The following is a 22,577-nucleotide window of genomic DNA, read 5'->3' on the forward strand; positions in this document are numbered from 1 at the left end:
TGCAGAAATGAATGGAGTCCTTCACTAGTTATGACTTGACCAAATTCTTAGTACATGGTTGATTTACTGAAAATTTTATTAGTTTCTTTCATAATCAAAAATGAGAAAGAAGCCATCTCTTCTTCCCTTAATTCTCTCTTTTTTTCCTCCCAGGCAGTCCTGAAACAAACACACAAAATCAGAATAGATGCATTTTCAAATAAAAATAAAGCTTTTACATTGTAATAAAAAAGTCTTCAAAAGGTGCATTTAGGGTGGTCTTTTAGAGTTTATATTCTGGAAATTATCAGTGCTGACACAAGTAGGTTTTACTGTTATTTCTATGCTTTATGATACAATTACTTGGCTGACTTTGACAGTACTAGGTTTGTGTGTTGTATCTAAGAAAAGCAACGGAGAGCTTTAAATTATGAATGATGGGGATTCATCACAATCAAGTGAGGAAGCAGTGGATGAAGTTGGTAAGCAAAAGCTATAGGGTGATGTGGACAAGAGAGACCTTGAAGCTGACAAAACAGGGCAAAAGGGGGCACACTGTAAGTGTACGCACACAAATGGGGAAGAGCTGATAGGATGGCCTTATGGGGGAAATTCTTGTAGCTTTTCTGGGAAATCAGCGCAACTGTGCTGAAGTGCCTCTACACTTAACGCACACAGCAGGGAGAGCAGACAGGAGGAATTAGAAGTCTGTGTGCAGTTACAGAGCTACAATCTCATTGGGATCATAGAGTCATGGTGGGATACCTCACACAACTGGAGTGCTGCAATAGAGGAATACGGTCTCTTTGGAAAGGACAGAACAGGATGGCGAGGAGAGGGAGTTGCCTTTTATGTGAGAGAGCAACTGGAATGCATGGAGCCTTCCCTAGGGATGGAGGAGGCATTAGCTGAGAGTTAATGGGTTGGGGTTAGAGGGCAGACCAGCGCGGGTGATGTTGTGTTTGCCAAGTGTCTGCTACTGACTGCCTGACAGGAAAAAGTACAGGAGGCCTTCTTCAGACAACTGGAAGAAGCCTCACGTTCACAGGCCCTGGTCCTCCAGGGGACTTGAATCACCCTGATATGTGCTGGAGGGACAGCACAGCAGGGCCCAAGCAGTCCAGGAGGTTTCTGGAATGCGCTGATGACAGCTTCCCAACTCAAGTGATCAAGGAGCTGACAAGGAGAGGTGCTCTGCTGGACCTCCTGCTTACAGACAAGGAAGAACTGGTCAGAGGTGGGAAAGTTGGGGCCGCCTTGGCTGCAGTGACCATGACATGGTGGAGTTCAGGGTCCTGCAAGGAGGGGAGAAAAGCAAGAAGCGGGCTCACAGCGCTGGACTTCTGGAGAGCAAGCTTTGGCCTGTTCAGGGAGCTGCATGGAAGAATCCCATGGGATACGGCCCTGGAGGGAAGAGGGAGTCCAGGAGAGCTGGCTGATATTCAAGGGTTGCCTCCTCCAAGCTCAAGAACTTGGACAATCTCCATGCCAACCATCAGGGGATCAAGCAAAGGCCACAGGAGGCCCGTATGTGTGAGCAAGGAGGAGCTTTTAGCTAGACTTGGACATAAAAGGGAGATGTACAAGAGGGGGAAGTAGGGACAGGTGACACAGGAGGAATATAGAGACACTGTCCAAGTAACAGGGAGGTCTTCTGCAGGTACATAAGCAGCAAGAGGAAGGCTAGGGAAAACGTGGGTCTGCCGCTGAATGGGGCAGGGCACCTGGTGACAAAGGATATGGAAAAGGCAGAGGTAACTCGATGCTTTCTTCACTTTGGTCTTTGTTGACAAGACTGGCCTTTGGGAATCCCAGGCCCCTGAGACCTGAAATTGTGCTTTTAACCAACCATCTGTATAGCCTCCTATGATGAGCTGACTGGTGTGGTGGATGAGGGCAGTGGATGTTGCTTGCCTTGACTTTAGTAAGGCTTTTGACACTATCTCCCATAACATCCTCATAGACAAGCTGACCAAGTGAGGGCTAGGTGAGTAGACTGTGAGGTGGGTTGAAAACTGGCTGAATGGCAAAGCTCTGAGGGTTGTGATCAATGGCATGGTATTGAGCTGGCGACCAGTCTGATACTGTTTTAGCATGTTCGTTAGCGACCTAGATGATGGGGCAGGGCACACCCTCATTTTGCAGGTGATACGAGATAGGGAGGAGCATTTCGTAGAGTGGATGGTGTGCTGCCATTCAAAGGGACCTTGAGAGGCTGGAGAAATGGACCGACAGTAATCTGATGAAGTTTGACCAGGAGAATTGCCATGTCCTGCACCCGGAGAGGAGCAACCCCTTGCATCAGTCCTGCCTGAGGGCTCACTATCTGGAAAGCCGCTTTGCCGAAAGTGCCCTGGGGGTCCTGTTAGGCAACAGATTGAAGATGAGTCAGCAATGTGCTTGTGCGACAAGGAAGACCAACAGTACACTCTGTATTCAGTAGATTATTTTGTTGTTGTTCCGCTTTTTGTTCTTGAATTTACAGAGGGATTATGGCTGTTTTATAGGATAATATTAGGATCACAAAAATGATGATGTGGATGGCATTGACCACTGAGAACTTGATTTTCCCCCTTCATCCTCCTCCATCTAAGTGTCACTGGCAGGGTGTTACTGCACTGGCACAGGTTGCTTAGAGAGGTTGTAGAGTTTCCGTCTTTGGAGACATTGAAAACCTGACTGGACGTGGTCCTGGGCAGTCTGCTTTAGGTGACCCTGCCTGAGCAGGGAATTGGACAAGATGACCTTCACAGGTTCCATCCATCCTCAGCCATTCTGTGATCCTGAAATAGTGGAGGAAGGTGTATCCGCCTGGTCATTGTGTCTATCTCTTTGCTTAATATATAAGCAGAACCTTTGCTCTTCCTGGCAAATTCTTGGTCTGATCTGATCAGGCTGTTCTTTTTTGTAGTAGTTTCCCTGCTCTCTTCTTAGTACTGTAGTCTGGGACTTGGGCTACTCAAATTCATCAAATCTTTCTGTGAGGATCGTTCCTCCTAAAATTCTTTTTATAGGTGTCACCCCCAAATAGCGTGTGTGGATTTTTTTGTTGTATGTTCTTCCTGAAATATAACAGCAAAAATTTGGCCTTGCACTCTTGAGGTATGACAGCCAAATTTCAGTTCTGAGGCATTACAAATGCTAAGCACAATGGAAGAGTCACTTCATGCCTTGCAGGCTATGCTCCTGTTCATTACTTAGAATCATACAAGTCTGATGCCTGGCCATTCAGTGTTTTATGGGGAGGAGGGTAAGGGGGAAAGGCATTGCTTGACTGTAGTTGTCTGACATTTGTGTTGCAACCTTATTCCCTATGTTCCTGCAACTGTATTTTCACATCTTTGTGGAGTTCATTTTTATAAATATGTGAATGTTTCCAGATGTTTACATTTAATTACTGGGAGGAACACTGTCAGCTACAAAAGTCAGAAGACCCTTGTAAATCTCTGCAGCTTTATTTTCATTATCATAATACAGAAATAATCAGAAAGCTAACTTCTAAACTTGTTTGCTCTTAAATTGACAAGTTTGAGAGGAAGGGAAGTCAAAACTTCTTATCTAGATACTCCTTTCCTAATCACATCCTCAGACACTTGATGCGAACTATTGTCAAGAGTGGAGTAGTAGGAAAGTGAACTTTCTCCTCTTTTTCTACTTTCCTTTAATTCTGTTTTGCTACAGATTCAAGGAATAACTAACCTTAAATATTTGTTGTTTATTTTTTATGATTTCAGATAGGAACAATTGACTTCACTTTTAGTCTTTCTGAGTATATCTACACGGTTCAGTATGAGCGCATTACCTCTTTATCTGATATGAGATCACATTTGTCCAAGTTCTTTGGCCCTTTCTTTTCTAGAATTTTATACATGAATTTATAGGCTTATATGAACCAATAACTTGCGTGTATATTCTGCACCATTTTTTAATGCCTTTAGAAAAGACACACCTAAGCTTAGGGAACTTTTCATAGTTTGCATATGCAAAACCAGGGTCTAGAGAGTTAAGGTTTTTAAAAATGTTTTTCGCTTTTGCCCTTTTAGACAATCCTATCAAGCTCCAGGCGTTGGAGATTGCCTCCGTCAGCAGTTGGGGTCACGTCTTGCATGGACTCTGACTGCAAGCCAGCCTTCCTTGCAAAGCACTACCTCAAAAGGCCTTCCCAATGCTCTCTCCCGCAGTGTGTCAAGGTCAAGGCGAGAAGGGGATACAAGTGGTAAGCAAAGATGCATTTGTTAGACATAACTTCCTACATCTAAAAACATTTTGTTGTCTAGATCCTCTATTACTTTAAGTGTTTTTGAAATAGTTTTATAGCATGTTGAAATTTTTCACGAGTGTTTTGCTACAGAATAGAAAGGAAATATATGTATAAAAATAAATATGTAAGATAGTAATGTATTTGGTTACAATCTCTTTGGTTGTTTGTTAGTTTCTTTTTTGCAATTATTAGTTTGATAATGTGTATTCTGGCTCTTAAAAGACTGAATCTATCGCTGTGTATGTCAGAATCAAGTGATTGTGGTTTGTGAGTAATCCTCACTCCTTTGATGATCAAAAGATGCTACTGCTTTGAGAAAGTCTGAAAGAGAGCTCAATGAATAGAACGTGCTAAAATATATTAATCTATCTGTGATTTTTCTTTAAAACTGGAAAATGCTTATTGGGATACAGAGTCCTTAAAGTTATTATTTTTTTCTTTAAATTATTACACAGTTTATGGTGGTGGTATTTAAAGCAGTTAGTGTACTAAATATTACCAATTTCTTCTTCTGATCAAGTGTCTGCAAACTTGAAAGTGATGTCTAGAGGATCTATTTGGAATTTACACAAGTGTAACTATGGAGAAGTTGCCCAACTTAGCAATTGGCAATTGTTGTGGAAGGTTCATCCCGCTCTTTTACCATAAAAGTGGGTGAGAATAAGAGAGTTAATGACAGATATTGTCATCCTACAGTGCAGTTGTTCTCTGGCAAAAAAGATGAAAGGTGGCCTTTTAAAACAACCTACATAAAGGAGTGTGGATAGTTAGAAGCTAAAATACAGTTCATCTGCCAGCCACTGCAGAACTTACTACATATTTTAAAATTGAGCTAGATTCTTTACTGGCAACAGTGCACAGAAAGCAACAGCTTAGAGGCCAAATGGAGTTGTGCTGGTGTACCTGAGGGCAGCATTTGCTATTACAATTAGAACCTAATTAGCAATACTGTTGATGTGCAAGAGAAAGAGTGTGTATATATACACCTCTTATTGCTGTACTACTAATTGAAGAGCAGTACAAACTTGTCTTAGTCAGCCAGCAGCTAGACTCTTGATTCTTATGTGGAAAGGTGTATAGACTGACTGAGTTTTCTTAAATGTGGTCACTTGATGAAGTAGAAGTAGAACTGTACTCAAAATATAAAAAAGCTATTGTCAAGAGAATGTATTTCTGTGAATATCAAATTCTTCTAACTGGTTAAAGAGCTTTTTTTAAAGCTGCTTGCTGTTAATTGGAGTTTTCATTGTTACACTTACACAGACTGCATAGTCAGGAGCATTGTTTCCTTGATCTTGATACCTGTTGTACTGTCTGCCAACTAAAGGAGAATGCACTTCAATCTTCTACCATTTCAGAAAGAGTTCTTAAAAGGGACTAACCACTCTTGTGTACATCTTGGACTTATGAGATGAATCTGACTTTTAAACAGATCATAAAGACATCATTTTTTGTTGTTGTTTTAATTCTGGAAAGGTGGATCTGTGGTGGAGTCAAACTGGTGAGAGTAAGAATGCTGTCAAATTTGGGAGCACCTGAGTAAAATTGAAAGAAGCAGCATGTTGTAGCATTTGAATTTATGAGTGGTCTGGACAGTTAAAATTGTTTCATTCTTCATATCTTAAATTAAGTTGTAAAAGCAAATGATGCTATTTAGCCTAGAAAAGTGTAGGAATAGTTGCAGTGGCCTGCACAGCAGCTTTTTCAATCCTGTATTTCCTTTAAATCAATAAATATCCCAAGGCTCAAACGTAACCTACCTCTAGTTAGAAATGTGAACCAGAAGGCAGACTGAATGCTGCAATAGCAAAAGCTTTACTAAATCAACAGGTATATCTTTTTTCAGAAACAGTATCTTGCCTTTTTCTGTTTGCCAGGCTGTGTAGCTGTTATGCAGCTGGCAGTCTAGTTTTGAATAATCTTTCCATACTCAACAGTGGTATAAGTGATGACAACATTGCAAGACATTTTTAAACAAGTAACTCTCATTCTGGATTAGCTCTCTTGTCCTAATTAAATGTAGAAGATATTATTCTGTAAGCCCTAGTTAACAGTTTCAACAGTTTGGTCAAAGGAAGGCAAAGTTACTCTGATGCTTGCCTCTGAACTTGCATGGGTGATTAACTCAGGAAAGATACAAGTTGAAGAACTGATTGCAACGTTGGTTAAAATATAAGGTGCCCTCTCTCATGCAATCTGACCTGCTCTGAGACAATCCGAGATATCAGCAGAGCCAGGCATGGGACATTCTTCTTGGCTTTCCTGTTAGTTTGTTGAAGAGGTCTTAAAATATTTCTTTAGGGGTTATACATATAGATTTGAGTTTTTTTCACTAGGCTTCTACATAGCTATTTCAAGTTGCAATCAAACTTAATTGTATCAGCAAATCTAAATACTTTTCTTTTTCTTTCTAGGCTCTGTTGAAATAAATGAAGCAAACCTTGTAAGAGATGTTTTATACGTCTTCCAGGGAATAGATGGCAAAAACATCAAAATGTGCAATTCTGAAAACTGCTATAAAGTAGAGGGAAAGGTACTGTATAGTGACTTGTATTTCATTTGTGAATGGAGATGGAACAGAGAGGAATGTAGGGGAGAAATAGCCACAAAAGAGTTATAGTTAAAAGTATTGATACAAGTCTTTACTTGCCTTTTTTAAATACAGCAAAGTAATTTCAACTATTTCTAAGTTATTTATTATTCAGCAATTTCCTGTTCTCAGTCAAACCCACTTCTTGTTTTGTGTCTTAAGAAAGATGGAGGAAAGTAGTCATCAGGCAAATGCAGGAGTAATGTGGAATGAAATGGCCATTATTTTTTAGGAGGAGGAAAGACAGATGGGTGAAGTTAGTATGTACTTTTGCCTACTCTCTGTTTAACTTCTGGAGACAAAAACATGGAATTCTAATATTCTGTATCATGAGTGAAGAGGTTATCAGGATTTGAGAAGTATGTGAGTGAAACGCCAGCAGCAACAGACTCAGAAATTCCAAACTATACACACACACACACACACACACACGTACGTTCTCACACACACAGTCTACTATTCAAAGAAAGGATAATTTAAAGTTCAGAAATGAAGGAATTCAGAATATAGTAAAATGAGGACCTCAGAAGTGGTTCTGGCTGTTTTATCTAGCATTACCTTAACTGCTATGAGCAAGATTTGGGCACAGCTTTCATAGCAAGGACTGAAAGTCTTTGTATATGTCTATATTGTAGAGCACCATATTAGTTTAAAATGCATTGGGTAATTTGGGTCCCAGATACAAACTGCAGCACTTCACAAGCTGCCTGGCAGTGGTATCCAGGCTGACATGTTCTAGATACCACGGTAGAATTCTAACTATTAAGCTAGCACAAAGGCTCCTGAGTTATGGGTTGATTTGGGGGTTTTTGTTATCATGCCCCTTCCCTCCCCAGTGTGTGAGAATGGAATGTGAAGGAGATGCAGGCTTTTGACTATGTTGTTATTGCTGGTGATTCTACATGGATTAAATTTAACAGACTGGGATGTGGAATTGAGTTGTCTGAAAAAGATCAGGAGTGTCCAGTTGTTGGCTCTGCGGTACAAGAGAGAGATAAAGCTACTGGAGCAAGTCCAGCAAAAGGCTACTAATACGATTAAGGGACTGGAGCATCTCTCATATGAGAAAAGGCTGAGAGAGCTGGGACTGTTTAGCCTGGAGAAGACTGTGGAGAGGTCTTATCAATGCATATAGACATCTGAAAGGAGGGCCATACTCTTCTCAGTGGTGCTCAGTGACAGGATGAGAGGCAATGGGCACAAACTGAAACATAGGAAGTTCTCTCTGAATCTAAGGAAAATCTTTCTTACCGTGAGGGTGACTGAGCACTGGAACAGGTTTTCCAGGGAGGTTGTAGAGTCTCCATCCTTGGAGATACTCAAAATTTGTCTGGACAGTCCCGGGCAGCCTGCTCTAGGTGACCCTGCTTGAGCAGGGGCATTGAACTTGATGATCTCTAAAGGTCACCTCCAACCTCAACCATTCTGTGATTCTATGAGTGGAAATTTATATTCCGATGGATGCTAGCCACTTGATGTCATGGACTTGGTTACAACATGTAAGTGATCAGATGAGATTATACAGATCACCCAGGAAAAGGCTGGTGATAGAGCTGAAGAGAGCACTATCAACTTCTGTTGTCAATAACAAATCCAGTTGATATGGATATGAAGGAAAGTGTTGAACAGGGGACAGAGGAATAAGCGAGAAGACTGAGAGAGGGAAGATCCGGCTTTTAAGGTGGTGAAGAGATGCTAAGCGTATTTGCAATGTGAAAAAGCCAAAGGAGAGATTGGGTGAGCTGATCAAAGAACTAAAAAAAAGGCGCTACTTGCTTCAGCTTCCTCTCCATATTCAATATTTAGAGGATACTGCCTCACAATTTGGTTTCAGCTCACTAATTGCTTTTCATGTGCTTGTTCAAATGGAAAGTCAGTGCTCCTGATGTTCACTTGAAATAACACTCTTTTATACCATGACAATATGACATAGCCCTTGAGCTTTGGGGAACTGATTTTGGGTCATTTCATGTGCAAAAGCACAACAGATTTAGTGTCTTAATGAGAACTGAACTGACTGACATATTTTTATAATAAGAGCAAAAAGTGAAATGCATAGTTTTTTCGTCCACGTAATTTACGTTAATAAACAGAGCTCTTAAAAATTTCTTCTTCTACTCTTGTAGATGTGCAAAGTTAGTAATTCTTCAACATCTGCGCTGTCTTAATTACTTTTGGTCTATAAATTAGATTATATATGGCAAAGAAATTGATTTTTTGCAATAGATTTTCTAGCAAAATGTGGAAAAAGTGTAATCAGTGCTAGTAAAATTGGCACTATGCATTTCATTGTTTTTCTGCATGTTTCATATCAAGTGGGCTAGTCTGAGGTGAAAAACTCCTTTGCTTTGAAAACTCATTTGTTTTGCTTTGAATTCCTAATTGTGTTAAGTTAGGAGGAGTTGGGTCTTTCAGATGAATTGTGGTCAATAATGCTTTTTCCTGAGACTTGGTGCCTACAATTATTTTTGTGAAGTCCGTTGTCTCACATCCTTTTTCCTTATTGGCACTTCTGTTGACCTACAGCACCCAGTGAAGCTGAAGTTATTTGACCAAGTAGCCCTGCAGCTGGAACTTTTTCTGATGAACAAGTTGGGCTAAGATCCTACTCCAGTTCCATGACAATGCTAGACAAAAAAATAGTTGAAGCATATAGTTTTACCTCAGCTGAGCAAAAGTTTGTAAAATACGTCATAGTACAAAGTCCTTTGCAGAAAGAAACCTTTCAAACTATTTACTCTTGCCCAAATGTTCTTGAATGTCTACCTTAATATTAGGCCAGTTGGTGATATTCAGCACTATGTAAACTAACAGCTTCTGATTTGGGCGAACAGATACAAATGTAATTACATTAAGCCAGTTTTGTTTGTTCCCATTTGATTCCAGAGAATGTGTGATTGTACTTAACGCTTGCTAAGCACTCTTAATTTTAGAATTCAAAATAACTCTTTTGTCATATGTTTGGTTAAATCTGTGGGCAAAGTTGCTAGCTGTGCATGATCATACTTGTTTAGGCTACAATTTAACCTAAAGAAGTTGTTCAGCACTTACAGCTGAACTTACAGCTATAGGTAAATAAGAGGCCCAAGGATGGAAATCCAGTCTTACAACCAAGAGGTGATGACTGATTGAAGTCCACACTACTGTGACTAGCCCACTCTATAGCTGGTCTTCTTCTCAGAGAATATGTCTGTACTGCTAACTAAGAAGCTTAGGGAGCGAGCTTGATCTCTAGTTCTTAGGCAATCTGTCTAGCTTCATCATTAGCTCAGGTTCTTGCTTTGGTTTGGACTGTTCCAGCTGGCTCTCCAAGACAAAATTGTCTGCAAAGATGGGCTTGGCCTAAGTACCGTGGGCAAATGTCAGTCTCTGACTCTTTGCCTAATGGATCAGTCATGCTCTTTGCTTTTGTTTGTCAAATAAAATTTGTAAAACCTGGTTGTGCGTATTTCTGGCTAATGCAATGAAACTGTGAAGAAGCACATCTCAAGCAGGAGCAGGAGGAGAAGCAATGTCTTGTGTGTTGGTAATTTAGAGGAAGAAATGTGCTGAATCAGATGAAGATAGAAATAGGGTGTTGGGACTAAGGCAGGCTTGTAGAGGAAATGAGGTGTCTAGTACAAATAAAGCAGAAACCAAAAGAGCTCAGAAGTGCCTGTGATTGAGTAGCACTAAAGAGCTATTACTTGTAGATCTGACATAAACTTGGAATTTGATTTGGATTCTCCAGGTTTTGATTCCTGATACCTAGCATGGCATGATGTCATTTTTCTTCTATTAAAAGTTTGTTTCACGTGTAGTAAGTAGTAACTAATAATTTTCTCTAGGTTTCTTCATTAATTTCAATCATGGTCTCATGTAGTGATCTGAAGTTTTCAATCTTATTATTATCAAGCTAAGATGAAGTGTGATTCTACATCATAAAATTTCTTCAGATTTCTTCTCCTTTTCTAAATACCTTTTTGTTATTGACAAAATTGCCTAATGTAAAAAGAATGTGTGAATACTGATACATCAAGATTTCCAGAAGGAAAGATATCAGAGTTGCCAGTAATTTATTTGTTGCTACTGTCTTTCCAAGACTATCTTTGTCTTTTCCATTATGCTGTTAGTAGCATAATGCTGATTACATGTTTGTATTCTTTTTTGGCAGCGTCTTTGCTGTAGAATGTAAAATGATTGTGTTTCCTGAACTGGCTTGTTTTATGAGAAACAAAGGCTTGGTGGAGAAACAAGGATCAGCATGGTAGATTTGACTCAGACTTATGAATTGTTGTTTCTGTTAACTTTGTAGGTAAGCTTATCTAAATCTCTCAGAGATACTACAAGTAGACTTGCAGAGTTGGGATGGCTACATAATAAAATAAGAAAATATACGGACCAGAGGAGTTTGGATCGTGCGTTCGGACTTGTGGGTCAGGTAAGTTGGCTAAAAAGTTGATTTTGCTGCAATATTTGGTCTTGTTCTCCTTAGGAACTACCAGGGAAAATGCAGCACTGGAATGATGGGTAGACTTGGAGAATTCATAGCTTGGATCATTCATCTTCTAATTTACTCCTTTTATGGACTGCAGCTATTAGTATGAGTCAAGGTCTGAAGGCAAAGGAAAGGCATTTATTTTTGCTGGTCCTAAGAAGAAGTTGTTCCCTATTACCAATAGCTGGAAATGTCTTCTGCATAGATTCCATTTTTTTGAAGCACTTAGGCATGTTCATAAACAAAAACATTGCTTAAATGAAATGGTGGCATTGCTGAGGTAATTAATCACCACTTCAGCTGTTAGAATGAACTGTGTAGGAGACACTCCTGCTTGTCATCTGATGTTGATGTTCATATGTTAATACTGCACTAACTTGTATGAAATGCAAATACCCAGTTGTCTGCTGCCCTTTTTTTGAATACAACATCAAAAGAATGTCAATCTTTGTTTTTATAGGTTCCATCATCACGATTTGTAGTCTACAGTAACTTCACAGCTGCTGTAATACCTAAAACCACATTTACTGCTAAGGCATTCTTGTTTCCTCTCACTTGCTCCCTCTGTAAAACTGGATATTATCCCTTCTGAGTCGACAGAAATGTTGTTGTCCTTGCCTCTAGCCATAACATCCTACCTAATCTGCAAAGAAATTGAAGTGCTTCTCCCTTCAATCTAATTTTTCTTAAGAGGTCAGTAGAGACACTGCAGTGCTTTCAACTTTTCTAATGTTTTATTCTGTTCCCTTCTTTCTCTTATTCTAAGTAACCTTTTTAGTTACATATAAATAATTATTTTTCTAGTGATCTAATACTGAATTCCATGTTTTATATACTAGTGTCACTCTATATGTATTTTCTTCAGACCCTCATATTTGGGTGAAGTTTCTTATTCTTTATCTAGTAACTTCATGCTTATGCTTATTTTTACTATCTCTGGCTTTAATCTTCAAGTTTACAGCAAGGGGGAGAACTTTAATTCTTCAGTGAATTTTACGTGTGCAGTAACTTAGCTATCAAGTGCATTTTTCAGATCCTGAGCAGAAGGTTTTGCAGGTAGTTAGCTGAATCTGCATAGCTCTGTTAATTTCCCTTAAGACAAGTCTAATTGTATTTCTAGGGCATAACTGTACAAATAAAAACATATATTCTACTCTTGTTTTCAATATTTGGGCAAAAAAGTATGCACCATTGCTCTTCATTGCTTTTATAGCTGACAATTTCAGGTGCTGCAAATTTGGCATTAAGAATTTAGGACAAGAATTGTGCATTCTAAAGTTTTTGTTTACTGTTTTCAAAGAATGCTATTCCCCCTTGTGTACACCACATGTAGGATATTAAGTCTGTCATCTCTCTTACGTGGTGCTGCTGACTTTTTTATCAGGCAAGGTGTCAGGTATTGACAATTATTAGAAGTAGAGATATACCAATATACTGCACTTTAACATTATAGTGTTCCACCTTTGCTGCTTAGTGTCTAAGCTTTACTCTGTCCTCAGGAAGTAAAAAGAATAATCAGCAATGAAATACAACTTGCCTTGACAGTTTCCTGATTTAAAAAAAAAAATCCAGTTGAGGTAGTGGGAATTTTCCTCTTTTCTCTTGAACAAGCATTCTGTTTCCTTTCTAAATTCTCTCTTACTGTATACCAAATCAGAATTCTAGGATAATGTCCAGTTTTCCATTACAGATTTTTGTTTCTCAAACTGTTGTCTGTGATGAAGGAATTGGCACCGAGTGCAAATTTTAACTTCTGAAGTTTCTTGGAGAAGTTGATGGCCAGTTAGATCCTAAATCCTTCTGACTGCTGCAGTCATTAATATTTTTTTCACATTTTGTGTTGATGTATAGTGCCTTTGAATGTTTTGGATCTCATCTGCCCTTGACAAGCACTACTTTAGTAGGCTCAAAACTGTACTGAAGAAGCAAGTGAGAAGAAATGGAAACTGGGGTTACAGATGACAGGATTTCTTTTTGCCCCTCAGTCTCCTCTGGAATAGAATGAATTTCATACATTTGTATTACTCTTTCTTACACATAAAGTCAAATTGAAGGAAGAAACACTTCTGTTTCCTTTTAAAGGATATAATGGCAAGATTAATGACTTTTTTTTTACTTAGACAGAAAGTCACTCCTGAAGGTAGAACCCTTAACAGGAAAAAGGATTTTTTTCTTCTTGTGCTTATAGTCATGATTTTTTCCTTGTACATGCCATAATTAATAAATATCTTACTTTAAGCTCTTGGGTTTTCTTTTTGTGAGCTTTTTTTTTCCAAATTGCTTTGACTGTGGTGGCTTTGAAAGTGGTTGAGAGGAAGGGCCTTAGGGAAATTCTTTACAAAAAGTGTGGGGATTGGCTCTAGGTACTCTTGACATTTTAAGTTTCCATGAATATGTCTCTGTTCTGCTTGTAGTTGTTTGGAATAGAAACCAAAATCACTAGCTGACAGTTGATTAAGAAATCAGTTCTGAAGCAGAATTTGTGTACACACAGAAGCACTCTTTAAAAAAGACTGTTTATGAGCTATCAGTCCAAAATTTTAAACTCAGTCCAAAATTAATGTCCAATATTTTTAATTCCATTTGAGAAAATGTCTTGCAGGGATTTTTTTTAGTCTGTATGCTAGATAAAAAAAACCCCAACAAACCAAAAAAACAAACCAACCCCCCAAACCATAGGAAGTTATCCATTACTAAACAAATATTCTTTCAGGAATTATTTTTAAAATCATTCCTTTTTTTTTTTTTTTACCCAAAATAATTATACTCAGAATAGTTTTACAAAGAGAAATCTTGTCTTCAGTTCAGGCCTGTTGAATTCTGCACATTTTATAATTTTTTTAGGATTATATCTTCCATGTCAAGTAAAGAATTGTGCATGACTAGCAACTGCTAAAAGGACAAGGATTTAAATAGCTTGATCAAGCAACACTTATAGAGGGAGTATTCTTTCACAAGCAATGTGTATTCTTGATCACGTCATACAGTCTATATTGTAAATACTATCATAGTTGCCTAACTTTTATGTTCTATTATTAGAGACCCTTATGAAATTGGAACTCTATTACATACCGTCTTTTACATAGTTATTAAAGAGAATATTTCTTTTGGGTCGTGTTTTGATTTAAGCTTCCCTATAGTAATTTTTACTGTCTTAATTGAAATGCTTTATTTTTGGAGAGTTATACTTATCATGGTTTAATCTGTTGATAGAATCAAGACAGAAGCAACAGAAATTCAGTTGTTAGTGTGTGTGTATTCTTGGAAAAGGACTGCGTTATCTCTTCAGAAAGCACTTACGTGTATGTTCCTATTACATGGGCCAATTTTTTAAGATTGGGCTTTTGTGGTGAAACTTGTAGGTTGATTCCTTTTAGAAAATTTCTAACTACTTTCACAATATGATGGTTTGATGAAAACTATTCTGGATTAAAGCAGAAAGAATTTTCCTGATAATTTTTTCTTCCTCTTACAGAGTTTTTGTGCAGCCTTACATCAGGAACTCAAAGAATACTACCGACTTCTCTCTGTTTTACACTCTCAGGTAAGTTAGGTAGTTCTTATTTAACTTTCTTATTCAGACAGTGTAAAGCAAAATAACTCCCAGATGGTATACCTAGGTGTCCCTTTAGAAAGGGAAGGATGTGCAACAGCTTCTACTGATAGTGTACAGGGCTTACTTTTTGGATATATGTACCAATGAGTATTTTCCTCTTAAAAATTCACCATACAATTTGATGTTTTATGTAAGTAAGGAATGGAATCCTTGTTTCTAAGCCTCTGTCCTTTCTTGCCTCATTTCTAGCAGTTTCATCTTGTGTGATATCTTTACTATCACTGAAATCCCAAATATTAGTTTGCCACATCTTTCTAAAGGGAGATTTTTTTCTTCCAGTATTTCAGGCAATGCATGGTTCAGCAACTAGGACAGTTTCACCTTTTTATTCTGTCTAGTGCAGTTTGTATGTTTTCCTTGCCCCTTCCACTGTATTGAGAGACTAAGATATTTCAATGTTGTATTATTTTTTGTGTGTTATAAACCAGGTTAGTGGTGACAATCTGCAGCTTATCTACAAATCTTTATAGGTATGTGAACTAGATCAACTTATAGCACTAAAATAAAAATAAAATCTTTTTTTGGTACCTACTTTGTTATAAAGGATTTTGAAGGAGGTAATTATTTTTAATTGAGAAAGGTCAATTCTTAGAATAATCTTAAAGTTAAGTAATTGCCCATTAAGAAACTCTATAGTTTTGACTCACTTAGAGTATGTCCTTTAACATTCCTGGCTAATGGAATGCTTATCATACTTGCTGTTTGTGTGTTTTTTTGTTTGTTTGTTTTTGCTCTGGCTGCCAGAGAAAATAGAACATGCATCTTCTTTGTCTTCAGCTTTTTGATCTATGGAATTATGATTTTCCTGGAAAAAACTTTTTGTAGATGACTTTCAACTAGTTGCCCTTAAATGTGATATCCATTTCACTAAGAAGTAGTATTTTCAGGAATTTGAGGAAATATTAGATTGTGCGATCTGCATCCTGGAGCTGTGGTTTCATGTAGCCTTGTAATTTAGTTACACTTTTCACTCTTGCAGTAAAAAACCTGTTCTTTCCCGCTCGTTTTAAATGGGATTTTCTGTGTTTTAATGTGTGCCTGTTGCCTCTAACCTTTTCCCTTGGCACCACTGGTAAGAGTCTGGCTCTGTCTTCTTTACTCCCCCCATCAGGTATTTATACACATTGATAAGATCCCCCCTTGCCTTCTCTTCTCCAGGCTGAACAGTCCCAGCTTTCTCAGCCTCTCCTTGTATGTCAGATGTTCCAACTCCTTAATCATCTGCCCTTTACTGGACACACTCCAGCGTGTCCATGTCTCTCTTGTACTGGGGAGCTCTGGGGGAGCTGGCTGTTGAGGCCATGGCAAGGAACTGCATGAAGCTGAGTGTGTGAGCAAACAGGTGTTGGGAAGCTCCAGTGTGGGAGATACGGGAGCATTTTGTCTGGAGGAAAGCTAATCTAGTGCACGCCTCCCCGATGCTGAACTTGGCACCATCAGGCCCAATTCAGGAATCACCTTGGTGTCCTCTCGGGCAGTTACCTGCACTGTGGGACTCAGCGTGCAGTGGCCTGAACAAGGTAGTGGATGTTAGCACGGCACTGTTGGAGACGTTGCTTTGCTCCCAGCTGGAGTGCTGTGTGTGCAGGGCTGATGTCTGCCTTGCAGGAAGTGTATTGGGGAGGTAGAGACTAAGCAGGGAGAAGGACAGCTAAAATCATTAGGAGTATGGGACAGCTGCCATATGGGGAAAGGGGAGACAGACTGAGTCTTGAGGCTGAAGAGAAAAAGGCTCAGGGAAGAGTGGCTTTGGTTTCTAAAATTATGAAGGATAAGCTGAATACAAAGTTGGCTATGAGAAGAAAGGGGTTACTTGGTTAAATGAGCAGGAGAGAAGAGTGGCCAACTTTTCATATTTGTTTCCTCAAAATATTGTGGCCATCAACAGATTGAAAAGAGAATTAGACAAATTCATGGAAGGCACATCTGCAAACAGGTACTGAAAGGGCTAAGAAAGGATGACATTCTGAACACAGTGACTGGGGCTCAGGGGGAACCCAAGGGCAATGGACTGCAGAAGAGGGATCAGCTTTGTGTGCTCTCTGTGCACAACGTTTCCTTTTGTCATTACTGGAGATAGAGCAGTAGTCCATCTAGCCGGTGTTCTGACACAGGCGGCCATTTCTTTTGTTCCTAATTGATGGGGCAGAAATCTTTAAGAAGGATTTCAGAATACTCAAGACTTGCTCCAGATTATCCCAGAGGTGAGCAACACTTATCAATTTTATTTTAAAAAGTGGTGGAAAATCTACTTTTTTGGAAGACTTTATTTACAAAATTGTACATTTTAATTGCTTGAAAATATGTAAAAGATTGGGTCATAGAAGTGAATGCATATTGCTTGCTTGTATTTATGAGGTTATACAGGGAGTCAGTTTAGGAGTTCAGTTAGCTGCAGTTCCATTTAGCTGCCATTCAGTTGTAGATAGTACACAACAAGAATCTCATCATAAGAGTTCTGTATTGTCTTCTCTATAGCTTTTTATTACTCATTCAGAAGTTCTCCCAAACATGTTTCTTCCCCTGTAAGTGTACTTTTCCATCAGCTTTTCTTTGCAGACTGTTTTTCAATTGTCAGCCTCTTTGAAAATGCACTTCCATGATGGTGTTAGCTTGTAATTCTTTTTCTAAAGAGAAAGGTGGTCTCTTAATTCTCTCTCCCGTATCTCTCTTAGATAATGCCAATTCCCATCTTCTTCCAAGATGAATTTAAAAAAAAAAAGATAATACGGACGCAGGACTATCAGATCGGTCCACTGCCATCCACATTAAGCTCAGTCTTAAAGCTAATTAAATTTATTAGCTTCTGAATTAGAATGCTTTTCTGGAATCTCATTGTTCAGACGGTAGTAGAAAACGTCTAACTTAGTTTGCTTTAATTTGTAGCTAGTCAGTCCTTGTGTCAACAGCTCACATTTCTTTCTTTTTCTGTGTTTACATTGTTGGATGTTTAGAGAGCTGGCAAAGTTCATCAGGAGAAGTAATATATTTTATTAACAGTCATGTACTTTTGTCTTGCTAGACTAAAGAGGTCCAACTCTTTTTAATCTTCCCTACTTTCTTTCTGCTTGCTTTTGACAGCATTCTCTGCACTTCAAGGCTGTGGACTTTCTTGAGCGTAGCCCACCAGAAACACGCTAGTCTTTTAAGTTTGAATACAAAATACAATGTATTTTTGGGAAAAAAAGTGCTAAATGTGGAAACAAAATCTGGGATATAGGTTGGTTGTTTGTAGCATACAGGAGGAAAGAAAATACCTTTCCCAAGAGTTTATCTGCTTGGACTGCCCCAGGAACTTGCTTCTGTGTTCTTAGGCTGTGCTCTTTTCCTGCCAGAGCTGAATCCTCTTAAGAAGGCACTTGTAGTGGTCCTAACCAGAAGACTATTGTACACTGAGGAATTAGTGATCCACATAACAGTTCACCTGAGCAGGCACAGGCTTGTGCTGTGCTATGCTGTGCTGTGCTGTGCATATCACTTGGCCACAGGATAAACTGAGCCAGCTTATGGTAACAGAGAAGCCTGTAGGCAGGTCCCACTTGGCAGCAGCAATTATGCCGCCAGTGTGTGTGTGTCTTTGTCTTCAAAAGAAGCAGCATGTTCCCATATGAACATCATTTTGCTTGACAGTAGAAATGATGAATAGAATTGTTTACCTCCAAAAACATTCTTTAAGAATTCTAAAGACCATAATGCCAGTGAACCGCAGTATGGATGGGATCTGTGCAGTGTGCCATGCCCTGACTAGAGGTCTGTCTGATGCTGGACAACACGAGGTTCCCAGCATCTGAAGGGCTATCTATGCTATCCCCTTTTTTCTTCTCATGTTATCTCCAGTAACTGTTGTTTTAACCAATACCTTATGAAGTCTGAGTGCGTTTCTTACTGAGATCTGTAACGAACATTTACATTGGTGTACTACATTCACTTCTTAGGAAGCAAAACAGCAGACTGTTCTTTGCCCATCTCTTGTCAATTGTTGGGAAATGGTTATGGAGATGTGAAGTGGCCTTGGCTAGTTATGGGGAATGTTCCATTTTTAGGAGTGAGGGGGATCCTAGATTACTTAACCCATCTGTACCTGTGACATCTCAAATGCAAATAGTTTTCATTCTCCATGGTGCTGGAAAACTTCATACATGTGGCAGTCACATTGTAACAGTTTTTTCCTATCATATCTTTTAATGTTTGGATTGATGGTAGCAATTACTTAATCTCATTGTATAGCTAACTTGAGTTCTGTTGGCTTCTGGAGGAAGGCATTAAACAGAATTTGTCCCATATTGAGCTAAAATAAGTTGACTGTGCAGTAATAGAAATTTTACCTCCTGCACTCTTCAGATTTTTCTTTATATGTTTTTTTTCTCTACTCTTCTCAGAGCATCTCTTTGGTCACCATTTGCTGTCTTTCAGGATCTCTGCTTTGTTTGCCTCTGCCCTTCTCTTCTTTTGTGACTGACTAGCCATCACCTTGGTTTCTTTAACTTTCTTAACCTCTTTATTCTATCTGACTCATTACACTTCTGCTTGTCTCTGTTCTTTCACCTTGATTCTCTATTTCCATTTGTGGGGCTCTCAAGTTTTAGGCCAATGATTTTATGAGAGGACATGTAATATTGGGTACTTTGAGTGTATTAGCAAAAGCTAACTTTAGAAGAAAAATTATGAAATACCACTTCTGCCTCAGTACCTGCTGGTTTTGTTCCTTGATGTGTCTGTCTGTTTCTAATTTGATCAGCTGCAATTGGAAGATGATCAGGGCGTGAATTTGGGACTTGAAAGCAGTTTAACACTTCGTCGTCTTCTAGTGTGGACATATGATCCTAAAATAAGGTTAAAGACTCTTGCAGCACTTGTTGATCACTGTCAAGGTCTGTTTAAAGTTCATTTAACATTTTTTGGGAAGTTTTATAACTTTGTAACTTAGCATGCCAAATGTAGATATCTGTAATATTACTATTATGTTTTTAGAAATTTTTGAGTAGCTAATCCACAGGAGTATCTCTCTTAGTTTAAGTAGAAAACTGAGGAATTATAATGCTGTTTTGATGTACTCCAACATCTTTTTTTTTTTTTTTTTTTTTTTTTTTTTTTTTTTACAAGGACATGCTTAGGAAATCTTTTAAATTTTAAGGACACACCTTTCACACTTTCTCAATTACTCAGTTTTATACGTCTTTCAGAGAGTATTTCACTGTGGAAAACCCCACTTACACACTGTGAAATGCTTGGCACTTTGCAGTCTCTTCGTTGTGTATGAATATTCCTCTGTCTTTCCTGATGGCATATAACAGTGATTTGCAACTCGTCTGCAGATTCATGTGAAACAACAAAACTTCACAAATTGCAAACAGTGTGTGGGTGTGTTGGTGACCCACAAGAAAGAGCTGAGGAATAGTGTTAGAGTTCACCAAAATTTTGGCCAGTGACCAGCATATAGGCTATGCTTATTCCTGAGGGAACTTCAGCTTTGCTGCCTTGGAAGGTATATGGAGACTGTGGCCATTTGGAAAGAACGTCTTAACTGAAAAATCTTAGGACTTCCATTTTACCTTAATTATTGGCATTGGTATGATTTGAGACAAGCAGGCTTCACTTCCAAGACATTCATGAAATTTTTGAATGCTGCAGCCTGTGCTGGAAAAAACTTTCAGCTGTGCAAGTTAACAGCAAAATAAGTACTAGATCTGCTGTTTTTGGCAGCCTCTTACCTAAAAGGCTCTGTGGGGGACTATAACTGAGAAGCAGAAAAGATGTGTCTGTGTGCATGTATGCACAGTGTCTGTGTGCATGTATGCACACAGAAGGTGTGAGAGACAAGCAAGGACAGGAGAGACAGAAACCAAATACTAAGGCTCCCTTCTGGTAGAGAAAAATCCACAAGTATAAAATTAATCCTCAATGAGTGATTTGATACCTTACAGTTTGCATTGCTCCATGCTAGCATTAAGCAGACAGAACACTGTGTCAGGGCACTTGGTTTACTACTGCTTTAGTGAGATTAATGATTCATGCTTTAAAATCTAAGCACTTCCTGTCAACATAAATAATGTATTTTTGCTCTATTTTAAAATTGCTGTTCAGCAAGCCCTCAGAGTGACACAGGACTAGCTTTAGTCAATGGCTGCAGAAATTTTTAACTGTGATGTATGTACTTTTCCTTCATATACTTCTGTTCTGCTCCCCTATGATCTTACAGGGAGAAAAGGTGGCGAACTGGCTTCAGCAGTTCATGCCTATACTAAAACAGGAGATCCCTACATGAGATCTCTGGTTCAGCACATTCTTGGCCTAGTATCTCATCCTGTACTGAATTTCCTTTATCGCTGGATTTATGATGGAGAGCTGGAGGATACATACCATGAGGTAATTTATATGTAACAGTACATACTTTGTTAATTTGCTTGGTGGGAGTGGGATTTATGGGAACCTTAGAGAAGAATTAGGAAAGTAAACTGGGACTGAATCATATAGAAAATAAGTAAGTCACATATACAGTAGTAACATGAAATGTAACTTCTTTTTCTCCATGCATTCAGTGCCTGTGGGATGTCTGGTGGCTGCAATGATGCAGTATGTTGCCTTTAATGAATCGTATCTTGGGTCCTCTTAGGAGAGGCATGATAGTAGACTAGTGATAGATGCTTGTTACTGAAAAAAGAGAAGGTCATCTCCTCTTTATCTCCCTCCCTCTTTCCTCTCTGTCTGTCTGAGTCTCTCCCCCCCCTTCTCTCTCTCCCCTCTCCCCTCCTTCACTCCTTCCCTGTTGCCCTCTCAATCTCCCCCCTCTTGCTCTCCTCCCTATTTGTTTCAAATAAGCTTCACTCGTCTGTCTTGGTACCTCTCAAACTTGTTTTTCTTTTCTTTTTCTTTAATCATCTATTAGCTTTCAACTCTGTGTTTAAAAATCTACTTGTGCACTTTAAGAATGTTCTTAATACTGAAATCACTGTGGTATACCAAGTTACAGTTTTCACACTTCGGACACAGTTTTCACACAAAGACAATTGGCCATTCTTGGTAGAAATGTTATTTAGAGGGGGTGAAAAAAGTTCTTGTCCAAAAATGGATGTCTTGCATGACAGGATGTCCTTCCACAACTTATTTTAATGAAACTAATCATGTAGATTGTTTGTTATAAAAAATGGTATCCTTCTATGTAGAGTTGAGAGACCTTGGCATTTGATCACCAGTTCAATTGCAGCAGGATTTCTCATTTTCTATAATTCCTTCTGCATCTGCTAAAATAGGAGAAAATCCAAAGGGCTTCAAGTGAAAAATAGAATCAGTAAAATAAAAGAGTATTAAAATTGTATTCTGACTTTGATCTCCTACCCTAGCTGTCTAACTAGCTGTCTGAATGCTGTCTGTAATGCGCTTCTGTATTTCTTAATGGATGTCTTCTAGATAATACATCTTACTGTTTCCTGAGGTAGTCAAGGTTTCATAACTTACAGAAGGAAATTAAATTGTGTGGGACTGTTCTTTAACATTTTTTCTTCAGAGTTCATATTGATCAAGATAAAATTTCCTATCAGTTACCAGGACAAATCTATATGTTATCCATAAAATTTTTTTTTTAGCTTTTCTAGTTAAAAAGACAACTCATAAATACTTCTCAGGTGTCTCAATATATAAGCGAAATACAAGGGGA

At 38.7% G+C, this 22,577-nt stretch overlaps 1 protein-coding gene across 4 annotated transcripts in view; it reads left to right on the forward strand.

Annotated features, from left to right (window-relative positions):
- Positions 1-22,577, forward strand: part of TUBGCP3 (tubulin gamma complex component 3) — a 68,290-nt gene that overhangs the window by 24,055 nt on the left and 21,658 nt on the right. For all 4 annotated transcript variants that reach the window (XM_064503865.1, XM_064503868.1, XM_064503866.1 and 1 more), the window contains 6 exons: positions 4,023-4,195; positions 6,655-6,773; positions 11,125-11,250; positions 14,783-14,851; positions 19,662-19,794; positions 21,123-21,289. In XM_064503865.1, coding sequence (XP_064359935.1) covers positions 4,023-4,195; positions 6,655-6,773; positions 11,125-11,250; positions 14,783-14,851; positions 19,662-19,794; positions 21,123-21,289 — 787 coding nt within the window. The remainder of the gene's footprint in view (positions 1-4,022; positions 4,196-6,654; positions 6,774-11,124; positions 11,251-14,782; positions 14,852-19,661; positions 19,795-21,122; positions 21,290-22,577) is intronic.

Source organism: Dromaius novaehollandiae, chromosome 1 (genome assembly GCF_036370855.1).
Source record: "Dromaius novaehollandiae isolate bDroNov1 chromosome 1, bDroNov1.hap1, whole genome shotgun sequence".
Lineage (NCBI taxonomy): Eukaryota > Metazoa > Chordata > Aves > Casuariiformes > Dromaiidae > Dromaius > Dromaius novaehollandiae.